This window comes from Diprion similis, chromosome 2, assembly GCF_021155765.1.
Source record: "Diprion similis isolate iyDipSimi1 chromosome 2, iyDipSimi1.1, whole genome shotgun sequence".
NCBI lineage: Eukaryota > Metazoa > Arthropoda > Insecta > Hymenoptera > Diprionidae > Diprion > Diprion similis.
This window is the reverse complement of record NC_060106.1, coordinates 21,582,311-21,596,505: the sequence shown is the minus strand read 5'-3', so window position 1 is coordinate 21,596,505 and position 14,195 is coordinate 21,582,311. Positions and strand designations below refer to the sequence as shown.

Below are 14,195 nucleotides of genomic sequence, written 5' to 3'. Positions count from 1 at the left end.
CCTATCCAATCGTTCGGATCTCCGTATGCCGCGGCTATCTATTTAACGTATCGCCTTTACGCCGGCCTCGTGTTCCGTATATTTATAAAACCGCACGACTCCGTAGGCAAACTACCCGCACGTGTATTCTTCATTATCGTATTTGAACTTGTACATAAGTACATACATCATGCACTCAACTTTCCTATACCTGCGGGTGCAGGTAGCGCCTCGTAAATCACATCTTATGCCTCATGCTTGTACATATTATACCTATATATACGCTCTTCGAACGATCCATGTAACATTCTGCAGTAGCAAATATCCTGGGATTTTTATTGATTTTTGTTTGCGCATTTTGTTCCGCGCTATACAAACCTTACTTCACTTTGGTACTCTCAAGTCTTCATATTATGACTTGGGATTTATTTATGCTTCCTCTTTGCAATTCTATTTCATTCATTTTTGTTTCTCTAATCATTGCGTCATGTAATCAATCATTCTTCTCTAATCCATTTTTTACGTAATATAATATCTCAAATTATTATACTTTCTCACGCTGTTTGTCTTTGCATCGTTGAAATGTTCACTTCAATTAAGTTTGCCTTTTATTCAGCTCAAGATTCAGCCGTAAACTAACTCAAGACTTTTTCCGGTAAAATTTCTGTATACATGCTTAATCAGCGTGTCACCGCTAAATATGATATCGATATTTTTATATCAACGTGATCTCAGAGGATGATCTTTACCTGCTCCGAGGAAAATAAACTTGTAATTTAATACAGAGAATATATAGGAAGAAGGAGTAGAAGAAAAAGAAATTAAAAATAAATAACGAGTCGAACTCATGCGCATATATCTTATCGAGTTCCCAGCGAGAAATACGTTATTCGGATTGAAATAAGGGCCCATCTGCAGCAGTCGTGAAAATCGAGAAAGTCGAATCCATGGGATCCGCGCGTAGGTGCAGAGCGAAACAAGTTGCCCAAGTAATATCTGTCGCTGGATTGCGCCGGCGTTCGTCCCGCCTGGACTGCGACAAGTGGGCGTCTCGTGAGGTTCGTCGACGTCCTCGTCGTCTTCGTCTCCTCGTCGACGTTGCGCGTTTGCGTTGTGTAGTTGTCACCGAAGCGGTACGGTGTGCTGTTATAGCGGAGAAGCGCGGGCTGGCTGCAGTGCACCCGCCGTCCTCTTCTTCGTCTTCGTCTTCTTCTTCTTCTTCTTCTTCTTCTTCTGCTTCGTCCTCGTACTTGTCTCTCGGTTCCATACATGGCTATGCTATGTTGAAAGAGACACAGTCCCCACCGAGTGAGTCCCTCCCGTCGTCTCTTCGCCTTTCCTCTTCCCGCCGCGACCCGAGGCCGGGCTGCCCTCCTCCTCCTCCTCCTCCTCCTTTCCTCTACGCCCCTCACTCCCTCCCTCCCTCCTCATACCAAGTCCCACGTTTCTTCCGCGAGTTCGACTTTACTGCCCCGCGCTGTTGATACTCCGACGAGCGCTCCGGGCTCGCAGTTTTTCTCAGTTAATACCCGCGAGCTGCTGCAGGTTTGCGCGGCGTTTTGTCCAGCGCGCTACTGCTGATCGACGTTACAGGCGTTTCTTAATCTCGACGTGGTGTGTGCGGGTGGCGCGAAAAGTTCAATATAGAGCCCGTTCGAATAATCCCGGGCGGCCGGCTCCATTTAAAGGGAAAGGAACGAACCAAGAAAAAAAGAGAACTGACAAAAATCAAAATACTACATATATAATCGCTATTCGCTATTAGAATTGTCGAAACAGTTGTATAATGATCGTTATACAGTTAAGCTAAGCATTACTACAGTCCACCTACGGTCCTCGTCTCGTACGGTATTCGTTACACTAACTGCGGGGATGAAAGGAGATCCCTGATGTCCGGAGTGCCGAGTTAGCGCAAATACACACTTTGCGACCGGGGATCAACTGCTCCAGAAACCGCGAAGACGGACTTGATCATCATCATCGTCGTCGTCGACCTTAGGTAAGCTGCAGCGAGTAGTCGCTCGGTCCTGCGCATTGCTCTGCAGCAGGAACCGGGTGGATTTTTTAAATCCGGATAAACGACCGATTGCCTTTAATTATCTTTTCGCTTCACGTCCACTCCTAGCGATGATCGGTCGTGTTCCATTTTCGTTTCCTGTTCAAAATTTCCTTCCTTTCCTCCACCGCTCCCTTGGCGCAGGTATAGTGCGTAGGTGAAGCCACGCGCGTAGGTGCAACGTGCGTAGGTGTAGCGGCCACAGTAGCATACGACGGTACGGATGTACATATACGCGTACTTTAACGCGTTGCGTGCATATGCTGTTCAGCCGGAGCGACGAATCCGCGACAGTTCCTTCCGCTGTATGGGTGCGTAATCAAAAAGTCGCCGAGAGCATCTTTGGGCCGAAAAGAATTCCGCTTTTTCTCCCTCGGTGTCGCGGCTTCCATTTCTTCTCGAGCCCGGCCGTCAAGTTCTTACGTCGATTGAATAATGCGAATGTCTACTTTTGCCTCTCCTGCACCTTCTGCATCTTTTTGTCCCCGGGTTTCTTACCGCTGCGAGCTGCCGTCTCCGCGGCTTCAGCTTTCGAACGTCGCTTACCGAAGGGTGTCTTCATCTCCCATTTAACCAGCGTCTCGTACTCCTTCGTCTGAGCCTGAACTCGGTTCGAGATCAGAAACTGCATGATCTCCTTGGGCTGAAGGGGTCGTTTCTTCAGATTAATTCGGCGCTCGATGGTCAGGACCTTCTCTACCGCGTTGCGAATTCCCTCCAACGGATGACCGACCGAGAGGCTGGCTAAACTTGAACAGTCGAAGTTCCTGTCCACCCCGTGATACCGCATCAGCAACTCCTTGTAGAGGAGGTACAACGTGTTGTAATCGGGGAGTGGTATGAGGATGAACTTGTCGTGGAGCTTCATGAACCCTTTTCCGGCTTTTTGCGGTTGGTCCGTTGTCGTGAGAAATAGGATCTGAAATAGAAAACAACGCTACATATAGGTATATTATACCCATGATATACACGCTGAGCTTGTCGGTTTTCTTGCACCTATGTAACGTAATGCGTATGTGGATTCGATCTATCGTTCGCGAGGCGACCAGGTGTCGCTTATTGTAACCCTGTTCCCGGTAGGTATATACCACCCACCACTTCCATTTGGGAAACGGACTCACCAAACAGTAGAATAACCGAATGAAAATATATATGTATATATGATAATTCTGCTCGTTCTTTGCTCAGCTGTCAGGTATAATAAAGTTGAAATATAAAAGACGCGAGACGCGTGTGGGACTTCCGTTAATTTTCTCCTTTATTCGGTAGCTACACATAGGTGTGTAATGTGTTATACGGCCGTACAACTTCCTCAAACCCATACATAATGACGCTTCGGTAGCAGCTGTATACAGACTGATCTTAAGTGTTAAGGAAAAGATTAACCTTTATTTTCACTGAAGAGTAAAAAGTGCTGGTATCTAAAACCAAGGGAAAGTTGCAAAAATTACGATTTGAATCTACAGACTTTTTTTAGTGACTCGAAAATTTACCTATCCTGAATTATGCCGTTATACATTTTTCGACTTCCGTTTCACATCTCTAATTTAAATTCTGTCACTTTTTTATTTGCCAGTAATTTCGAAAATTTTAAGAGCGGTGGGAGAATAATGCTTTTAATACTCTCCGAAAAGTCAACTCACTTGATCCCCGGGGCGGATTCCCTTGACGAGTTTGGTCAGCGGACCAGCGAGGAGTTTCGGATTATTTTGCTTTTCCTCGGGGGGTATTTTCTTCCACCAGGGCTGGTGGCCGGCATCGACGAAGAGTAGAGAGGGCGGATAGGCGCGAGCGACCTTGTTGATGGAACTTACTAGTCTCTCGAGGTCTTTTTTCGTCCGATAGCCTTCCGCGACCGTTTTCGGCGAAAGGTCGAAAAGCAGAGCGCCGATTTCATTGCAAATCGCATTTACCAGAAAAGACTTTCCCGAGCGAGGAAGTCCGACTATAGAAACGGAGCGGACTAAAGGAGCGACCTGATGTATCTCCTTCGAGCCAACCGGGAGCACGCAATACTCCATTATTGGCTGGACCACGTCGCCCAGACAGTTTCTGACCTCTCTGAATTCTCTGACAGCCTCTGTGTTCTGGTAGGACACGTCGCCTTTCCAATCGCTCATCTTAACATCCGGATATTCGCGGATTATCCCGGTGTTCACCAGCTCGCTGAAGAGTTCCTCAATCGTTGGAACCGGTCCCTGTTCCTTCTTCTTGCCCACCTTCCGCGTGCCCTCAGTCTTGCTTTTCTTCTTCTTTTTATTTTTCGTACCTTTGTTATCTGGAAGTGAAAAATTCGATTATGGGATTTGTCAGTTACTGCATTCTTCGACATTGAGCAGATAATCTTCAACTGCTACTGTTTAGTCAACGCGTCGGGAGAACATGTATAACGTAGGAATTCTTCACCGTCGAAGGAACAACTTGCATGCCCCACCATATAGTGGGAGCTTTAAAAGGGAAGATTGATTTGCAGTTCTTCCGATCTTGCACGGCTGTCCTCATGAAGCTCAGGCCTTGCAGCAGGTGCGGCGTACGTATAACGTTTTATATAGAGTTACATCGTGCACCGATCCATCGCTAGACTATCCATTAGCAATGTACCGTAAAATGTGGCTCTATGCCTTGCTTTGGTGCCCCTTTTCTTTTCTTACTATTTCTGAACTCTGTTTGTACGTACATTCGTAACTTGAAAATATCCAGTCGTGAGAATGCTCGAAATGACGGGGTTGAAGTTAGCAACGTTATCGTAACGAAACATTCGGGAAAAAATTACCATTTTCTTAATTTCACAGTGATTATAAAGGGTCTAAGATTTTGAAATATTAGTGTGATTTGTTTCTTTACAGTTTACTGTATTTCAAACAATTACAAAATGGCGAAATAACGGTTTTCATCTGCACGAATCGTTACGATAACGTTAGTAACTTCAATATGATTCGAAATGTGAAGACAAGTTCAATGGTCTCATCAGGTTTCAATTGAAATAATCAACTGAAACGTAACCGAAATCGCGTGAAGGACTCTCCAAAACTATATTCGAATTCATTTGAACTCACCGAAAGGTCAAAGAATCGTCTGGCGGCTTTTCCAAAAATACGTAATCAGCCACGTTTTCATTCCATGGTAATACAGCTGAGTCGAATATTTCTATGCGTCGATATTAATCGTATTATCTAGGTTCTTTTTGACGCTACATATCTACTTATAGTCACTCCTATATAGGTTGGATTTTTTTAAAACAATTTTTGCGAAGAAAACTTGCCCGCGCATAATATACCTGTAATAAAATTAACGGGTGTCTGTTATTATCGCTCGACCAGGACGAATTATTTCGCTGAACAATAGGTGCGTTACATTATTATAGCTGTACGTGTGTGGGTATTTAACCTATGCCGATATAACCTGTACCTACGTATTCTCGCTAAGCTACGTCCGTCGTGCAAAGTCTTATAATATATTCCTGTATTATTCTTATACACGACGGGTAGGTATATAATATTCGATAGCATACACGGTAAATGACGTCAGGTTACACGAGTAGGTGGCGAGCTCGGCGATACCTGAACGAACCTGGTGCGCCCCACGCGCAAACCGCGACGCCCACGATGTAGTGGCCAGGCTCACTCAGCTCGCCAGGAATCTTCTTCTTTTCATTCACTGACTCTGCTCAACTCATAATTTTAGACACTATACTCATTTATTAATACCTAGGCAGGATGAGGCAATTCTCTATTACCCGCATTTTTTTCACAATTCGATACAGTCGTAGCATTGTCTTTTTTTTCATAACTTATACTCTCCTCCAAACACGTAATTGGCCAAAAATAGATCAATCTCCCAGAGGTGTCGGATTATTGTCTTGTTTTCGTGTCAGGGTTAAATTTTTGAAAATCGTCCACGGACTATCTAACTTACGATAAATCCGCCTGACCTTATGCAATTCAGACTACATTTTATCGAAATTCGTCTGCAATTTGGTAAGTAACAATCAGAGATTATTCTACCGGTCGGCATTTGTTTCGTCACGAAACAAATTTCGATCGGTAAAATGTTCCCTGCATTGCATAAATGCAGGCGGATTTAATCCTTTCAGTCACATATTTTTCAACTCAATATTTTAGCCTGAATTTTGTTGCACGGGGGCTTTTTGGGTCGCTGATCACAAATCTGAAGTCAAAATTTGTTAATTTTTAAATCCAACATGGCGGATTCAGTATGGCGGATGAAAAATCGAAAAAACTATCAAAACTCGATGATTTTGACCGAAACTCGTTGAAACTATTGTCAGCGGTTGTTGGGGATATGCGAAGTAACAAAAATCATTTGAAGTTGTAAATAAACTGTGATATGTGGCTAGGAAATGGAAATTTTTGAGATGGAACGCGTTAATATGCAATAATCGCAATAATTCTTGTCGGCTTGGAAAGTTCATCTGAAAATTTTGAATTCTATATACGTGCCAGAAGGAGCATCGATGGTGAATATCTACGATTCAACGAAATGTAATTGACCTACGTTTCTGTTGTTTTTGTCCCTTCGCGCGCCCGCCGCTCTCGGCTTCATCCTTTGCGAGGGCGGCTTCAAGGGCGGCGAGTTCGAGGCGCATGAGTTCGTCGACGACCTCCCTCATCTCGAGTTGGAGTTCGTAGCAGAGTTTGTCGGTGATGAGATCGAGATATTCGCGCTGATGGGGGTTCCCGGTTTCATCCCGGAGGCTCCAGTTTGCGAGGAAGTCGTCGTTCGCTTCCCTCAGGCCCTTGAGGGTATTCGGCTCCTCTATTTTATCGCCGCGTTGTTTAACTTTCTGTTTCGCCTTGGCTGCTGCCGCCGCAGCCTTTCCCTTTCCCTTCTTCGCTTCTTCCGCCTTCCGCATCTGTTCCATGTGATATTCCTCCGGGGTGAGAGTCTGCCCCGTTGCTATAAGGATACTGCCTCCCGCCTGGGCCAAAGGATAAGCGTCGAAAAATCCCAGCTCGTTGTACCAGAGCAGAAACCATTCCTTGACCTCATCGGTTATGTCCTCCAACAGCCCTGGTCCCCGAATTTGGTGCACCTATAAATAGGAAATAAATTTTCGTGAGACTTGGTATTATCCCGACTTGACCTCCGCGATGCATATCGATCGAAGCTATTGCTGTGAGCATGGTACAGATATTTTATTGTTAGTGTTTCTGCGCTTGTCATTCATTGCTTGATTTATCCGGTCTAACAGTTATACATGCAGAAGAATGCGCGTCACGCGTCAACCGCAGGTTCATCCTTCAAAATCGCATGACTGAATGGTCGCTAATACGATTTCTAACGTGCGAGTGAATTAGACGAATTTTATTCGAGGTGTAGCCTTTGGCTCTGCGAGAAAAGAAATACGAGCCCGGCGTTTGAGGTCAGGCTACGGCATATATTTTCATACATACGTTTACATTTTAGTGTGGGTGAGACGGCGATGTGGGTATTAAAATGAGATGCTTGACCCAAAAACTCGTGGAAAATTTTCGTAAGTATAGTGGTGTAGACGTTATCACGATGGATTAATTGTTGAAATTTATAAATCGCAGTATAGTCGGTTAATTGACAAATTTCAACGGTGCAGTAGAAAATGACTTTGATGCGCGCGCGAATTTTTAGAATATAATTTTTTACTACAGTGTTCCGGAATTCCGGTTCCTCTGCACTGCTGGATTGACATCAAACATAGCAAAAATAACATAGCGCAAAAATTGTAGCCTGTAACTAGAAGGGAAATTAGAGATCACCTCAATGGTGCTTGATTTTTCATAAATTTCAAGTTTTCTTCGACTACATTCTGACGCATTCATTTAGGACTTGTCCTTGATGACGTTGCCGAATAAAATATTTATCACCCTCTAAAACAAAAGTCTTCTAATTCTGAACTGCGCATAACACAGATTTCTAATCAATGTCAATTGAAATCCCACAGCTCGACAGCAGCAAAGTTCTAGAGTTCAAAGATGCGTCCGTGGTTGAGAGAAGACGGATGCGTTAAGAAGACGATTGAGAAGGGCTCCCTCGAAGGGATCCCTCAAGAGTGCATCAGCCTCCCTGGACCCCGTTACCAGAGTAAATACAATTAAAATCTAGGACGCAAGTGAAGAGGAGAGACATTGACAAACACCCGAAAGCAGAGGCCTAAATAATACATGTATCGGTAAGCTTAGTATAATAATAAAATTATAAATTATATAGTTATATACCCTGGCGTTCTCGGTGGAAATAGCCTGAAGAGTGGCTGCGGCGTATTCCGGTTGCATCGATTGCCTTCGTTTAAAGTTTTCAACGTCCCGATCAAATACTTGATGAGGTTTCCAGCTGGGAATGGACATGCCAAGGACCGCCTCGAGCCTGTCGGTCCTTTCTTTGAGGTGGATTCGCGTCGCGTAGCTTCGCCACCATTTCTGCATCGTGACGACTGCTTTGACCTTGGTTCGCTTGTCGTGTTTCACTTCCACCAATTCACCGTTGGCAAGCTTCTTCTTGTAACCGTTCATTCTCCTCACTGTAATAAAAAAATTTATACTTTAATAATATTTCATAAAAATTAAAATTATCCTCACATTCGGCCCCGACGATTCTGGCCTTCCTGGCACGGTCGTGGGACTGGATAAGAAGAACGGCCGCGTTTAGCTCCTCACGGGCGATCCTCGCAGCAGCTTCTTCGGGGCTTTCTACTCGTATCGGAAGATTCAAGTTCACTTCGATTTCCCCCTCAGTCACACGCGGAGACAGCCGCGAAGCTTCTCGCGACATTTTCTCTTCCGATTCGCTCTGATTCGGGACGATGATTGAATTTTGCCGCGAATCCTGCGGAGCTACAGCCGCCAGTTTCTATAAGCTCGTGTGAAAAGAGTCGTTTGAAAAGTTGCAAGTTCCGCAGAGTTCTCTAATCTAGTATTAGGAAAATGCTTAGAGGCTACAAGCTATCAGGTGTACGGAAAATAAATTCATACAGAGTCCTAGAAAAACGTGATTTGCAGAGTTGCATGTATGTATAACGTATGCCATGTGTGCATATACGTAAAAATACGCCACATACTTACATCACACACCCATATACATTCACTGAATTATGCATTCGTATAAGGTAGTCTTATCTACCTGCTGGATCAGGTCATTTATGCATTTCTTGCGAGCGTCGAGATGAGATTGCCGGTCCGTAACAAAGTAGGATGGTTTTCGCCAACCAATGTCATCCGGAGTAAGTTTCAGCGGTATCAAAACATCGTCGGCGTAGCTGTAGATATAAAACACTCGGTATATCAATGAGTTCAAATTGACCATCATTCGATTAGCATTGAAATGGTATAATGAAAAAAAGAGAATTTTATCACGTAAAGGTGGAAAAGTCTGAACTTGCACTGATTCCCGATTCTGTGAGAGGACCAACTGTCGTTTATACTCCAACATTCTTCCAATGGCACAATTAAGCACCTGCTTTATCAGCTCGCGTTTCTGGGACTGACAAACTTGATCGTGACATAGAGCTAGCCGACGAATTAATTCCCTATATCTGAAATCGACGTTTGTAAATGAATATGTATGTAATCTCATGAGTGCATGGCTTAGGCGAAGAATTGACTTCATATACGTACAACTATTATGTACTCGCGTATATGTAGTGTACATATGTACCAGAGGTGATTGCATAACTCGTATATACGTGGGAACCAATTACCTGATGTACATCGTAACCAGCTGACCCGAGATTTTATCTTTCGATTTCCCCCCTTTCTTTTCCTGCTGCAGCCTGTCCTGATCCATCCGTAAAAGTTTCTCTACATCTTCCCTCGTCGCGAGCCATAACTCGGAATAAAATTGATGAGACATGAAAATTAACGTGGTGTAATTTATGCACACGGTTCCGGGCTGCACTTGGAATTTTGAACACTTTTTCAAATATTTATAGTTTATTTTTGTGGACCTGCACTGTTGCGAGGTTACCTAATACCGCATTTTAATGAGACGAATAACGCGATTTCCGCCTCACCAATCTGACGTTAGCAATACCACCTTGTCAATATCCCATAAAATAATCCATAAAATTTCTTTAAACCTGCAACTACTGTGTAACATAAACGCACCTCAAGCTACAGATAGTCTACAATTAGATAAACGGAAACAGGTGGTTGAAGATGGCTAAATTATTCCAGCACGATGCCTGCCTTGATACCCGGAAACCGAGTGCTCGTCCAGGTGCTGATCTGCGTTCTATTGACGGTCTCGAGAATCGCTTCGGAGGACTCGCGCTCCTCGGGAGTGATAATAGAAAACGAATGGAAGTGCCCCAACATAACTAAGCACCCGTCTGTAGAGTGTTCCTGTGATTTTCCTCACACCCTGAGATGCACCGGCGACAAAAATGCTCTGCAGGTGCGAACATCGTCGTATACGAAAGTCTTCGACAGCCTTTGGCGAGAATTTTCCTCAAATTATTCCGAAGAAATAAATTCTTCACAGTCTAATTGTACCTAAACGCCTTCAGGTGATCGGCAGACGACTGCGCCTTTTCCCAGCCGGGACGATTTCTCTTCTGGACATAACGGTGTCAGAGATTTCGGTACTTCCGGCCCGATTCCTCGATGGCGTACCTCTCCACGGTCTCGTTGTATCCACCGGCGAACTTCGCCGTGTCAATGACAACGCGTTCGTCGCCCTGGCACGGTCCATTCAAGCTCTGGGCCTTCCCAACAACCTCTTCGAGGCCGTGCCGAGCCTCGCTCTGAGGCCCTTGATCGGCCTTGAGAGGCTCGACCTCTCTCACAACAAACTGACCACTCTCGAGGCGGACTCTTTCGCGGTAAGTATAAAGACATTCTGCGTACAGTTCTGGCTCTGATCCTTTGGCTGTTTCCTTATATACTGAGTCTGAGAGAGATTTCATTTTTCTCTGGTTACTAAGAAATTATAGTCAAATGAATATCGGCACTACAACGATTGAATATTCCTGATATTAAAAAAAAAATCTGGTACAATCTGGGAAATAAAAAAGAAAATTTTCTTCGAGTCTCTAAATTCTTATGTTACGTCAAACTTTATCTAGATCGTTTTGAAAATTAATCGATGAGAGCTCATGGGCTTGTCTTGCTTCTATTAATGCGGGCATTCGGTGTTTCAGGGTTTGACGAATCTGACCTATCTCGACCTGAACGACAACCTACTGTCGCAATTGTCACCCCAAGCATTTCCCAGCTTTGGATCTCTGCGATCCCTCCGGATGCGCGGCAATCAACTGAGCGTCTCTGCACTCTCAGCCCTCAGGGGACTTCAAAACCTCGAGGAACTCGATCTCTCCGGTAACCGACTAATCGGCCCTGCCACGCCCAACCTGCTACCGCGGATGCCCACGCTTCGATTCCTCACTTTATCAGGAAACGAACTCGTCAAGGTGCAACGCGGCGCGCTTCAAGGTTTACCAAATCTCACCTGCCTCAGCCTTTCCAATAATCACGTACGCACTACTTTTATATGCACAATTATTATTTTGAAATTACTATACATATGAATTTCGAGCCAAGCCTTTAGTCAAAATCCAGGACAAATTTACTCTTATGCAATCATGTAGATCTGCTATACGGAATTTAAATAACAGGCGGTGATATAAGAATTCAGTTAGACTTCGCTCTACACTAAAGGCTCGGTAAGTTATTTCAATAAGTGTGGGTGGGTAGTTAATCAAGAATCATTGACAATGGTGTATAAATCGTTCGATCGTATACTTTATGGAAGTGAGTTTCGCAAAGTTGAATTCTCGGATTTTAGTCCTTCGTCGGAAAGGAAATGATGATATGAAATAATATATTTTCATACTTTTATCTTGTTTATGAACTGCAGGAAAGTGACCGACGTAAAAAGTTGTTGCATACTTTGCAAACACTTTTGCGGATTACGGGAAATTCGGTGGATGGTATATTCAACTTATATAACTAATTCCTATGTTAACGCAGATCGACGTACTGGAGGACCACGCGTTCAGGAACTTGTCGACCTTGACAAAGCTGGAACTGGCTAACAACCGGATAGTAGCAGTGTCAAGCGCGTCACTCGCGCATTTGGAGAAGCTTACGAGCCTTGACCTGACCCACAACTTCCTCCGTTCCCTAACGGCGGACCTGATCCTACCGCTGAAAAACCTGCAAGAGCTGCATCTCGACGACAACGACATCAGCATGGTGGCTAGCGACGTATTGACGCCTAATCTAAGACTGAAGAGACTATCGCTGGCCGATAATCCCCTGAACTGCGACTGCACTCTCCTTGACTTTGCGAGCTGGCTGACGAACTCGACGAGCTTAAGCGACGAGGACAGAGCCTCGGCTGTCTGCGCGACTCCCCCGGCCCTGGAGAACGGGATCCTGGCCCAAGTATCCCCGGGGAGTTTGCTATGCGGGGAGCCGATCCCCCCCTTCGCGACCCTGGCGCCATCGATCCCCCTGATTCCCGATACCCAGATCACACTGGAGAACGTCTACTACCAGGAGTCGCGGACGATAAACTTGGTCTGGAAGGTCGAGCCCTGTTCGAAACCGTACACCTGCGACAGGGTGATCGTGAACGAGTGGACCGGCGACAGCGAGGTCCACCTCGCGACGCGGCCGCTTCGTTGCGAGTCCGCGGACATGCTGGACCCCTGCACTCTGCCCGTCACGATCCCGGCTAGTCTGAGCCTCGAGTTGGGTCACAGGTACCGCTACTGCGTCGCGGTGATCCAATCAGGGGACCGTGTCATGCCTGTGCCAGGGTGCAGCGATATCCTCACCCTGGAGCGGAGCACTGCCTTGAAGTCACCGGCCCCCGGGGGGGCCAGGATCGCCGGGATGAAAACGAACGCCTCCGATGACGGGTTCCTCTACGTCGACGTGAATCTTGTCGGCGGAGGGCCGCGGGACTCGGCCGATTGCGATCTCAGTCTCGTCGTATTTTCGGACGAGTCGGTCGTTCGTCAGCGGAAGCTAAACTGCACCAGGGGATATGCGACCATCGCCGACCTTGCACAGGGTCCCTACAGAGTCTGTGCTACGTTAGCACAGGGTACGGATCACACCGAGATGCAGCTTGCCCCACGGACCCGGTGCGTCGACGTCACGGTTCGCGGCGTGCGGGAGTCAGCGCGCCTCGAAATCGTCCTCTTCGCTGTAATCGTCGTCGCCTGCGCTCTCCTCGTCGCCGCTCTCTGGGCCGGAAGGAGTCTTCTACACCGTACCAGGCCCACGCGGATTCAGGGCCAGTGCTTCCTGCCTGCTGAGGAATTCGAAATTACGCACAGGGCCCGGTACGTTAAACTCCTCACCACCACCAAGGTCTGAACTCTGACTCCCGGGTGATCGGTCGCATCGACTCCGGCGCACTGGAAGAATGCCCGATGGAGGGCACTCATTGTCAGGCTCTTGTTTAGGTAGTCGTAATTCGAGAACTGCTGATCGAATGGTGTCTCGCTGGAGGTGATCGCCTTTCATTATCAGAGTCAAGGATTTCTTGGGCGGACCTTCGATGGTACAGTCGGAAAAAAGTTTAAGCAATAGAAAAATTGCGATATGTGTGAATTGCAATCGGAATTAATCGAGATGAATTTGTTAAAATATGCGATGGACCATTTTAGTAGGATTAATCCAGTGGAAGTCTGTTTAGAGCACATCGGCTAGCTAAACATTTTTTATAATGTTGGAAATACTAAAGCTGCGTTTTTTCGCAAATCAATTCTCCAAAAAACACTCGAACGCATTTTTGGATTTATCTCCTTGCAATGAATACAATAATATTGTAAATAAAACCGTTGTAGGTTATTCGTAATAAATTTAAAAAAATAAGAATATCTAAGCCGTTTGGAGAATTTATTTACGAAAAAGTAGTGAATCTTAATTCTTAACAATTAGAGCAAGCATTGCTGTAAGCAAATTCAACTCGATTACGTATCGATTACTTCGTATCGCCTGAAGTCAACGTGAATAAAAATATTCTAAATGCAGCTGACTCTAATAAGCGTAAATTGGCAATCCGCTTGCAATACAAAGCATATTATAACGGTAAATGAGTCGTGACTTTTATCTATCAGATCAGTTCACATGTGGATTGCGATAAAACGTGTTACTCATCCATCATACAGTGATATTTCACTGACATTCTACGTACAATATACGTATGGGTATAA

General features: G+C 45.4%; 2 protein-coding genes across 2 annotated transcripts; one reads left to right on the top strand and one right to left on the bottom strand.

Moving 5' to 3' along the window:
• The first annotated feature begins 1,396 nt into the window (after positions 1–1,396).
• Positions 1,397–13,854, top strand: LOC124414547 (slit homolog 3 protein). Its single transcript, XM_046895515.1, has 6 exons — positions 1,397–1,978; positions 7,974–8,194; positions 10,189–10,420; positions 10,533–10,847; positions 11,166–11,498; positions 11,995–13,854. The coding sequence occupies exons 3-6, from the start codon at positions 10,205–10,207 to the stop codon at positions 13,351–13,353; spliced, it is 2,223 nt and encodes a 740-aa protein (XP_046751471.1). The 5' UTR covers positions 1,397–1,978; positions 7,974–8,194; positions 10,189–10,204; the 3' UTR covers positions 13,354–13,854.
• LOC124416323 (IQ and AAA domain-containing protein 1-like) lies at positions 1,969–9,877 on the bottom strand. Its single transcript, XM_046897255.1, has 11 exons — positions 9,726–9,877; positions 9,408–9,560; positions 9,149–9,284; positions 8,608–8,878; positions 8,248–8,549; positions 7,859–7,899; positions 7,450–7,709; positions 7,135–7,169; positions 6,551–7,088; positions 3,679–4,313; positions 1,969–2,954 (listed from the first exon to the last, which is right to left on the bottom strand). The coding sequence occupies exons 1-11, from the start codon at positions 9,875–9,877 to the stop codon at positions 2,481–2,483; spliced, it is 2,997 nt and encodes a 998-aa protein (XP_046753211.1). The 3' UTR covers positions 1,969–2,480.
• Positions 13,855–14,195: the final 341 nt, after the last annotated feature.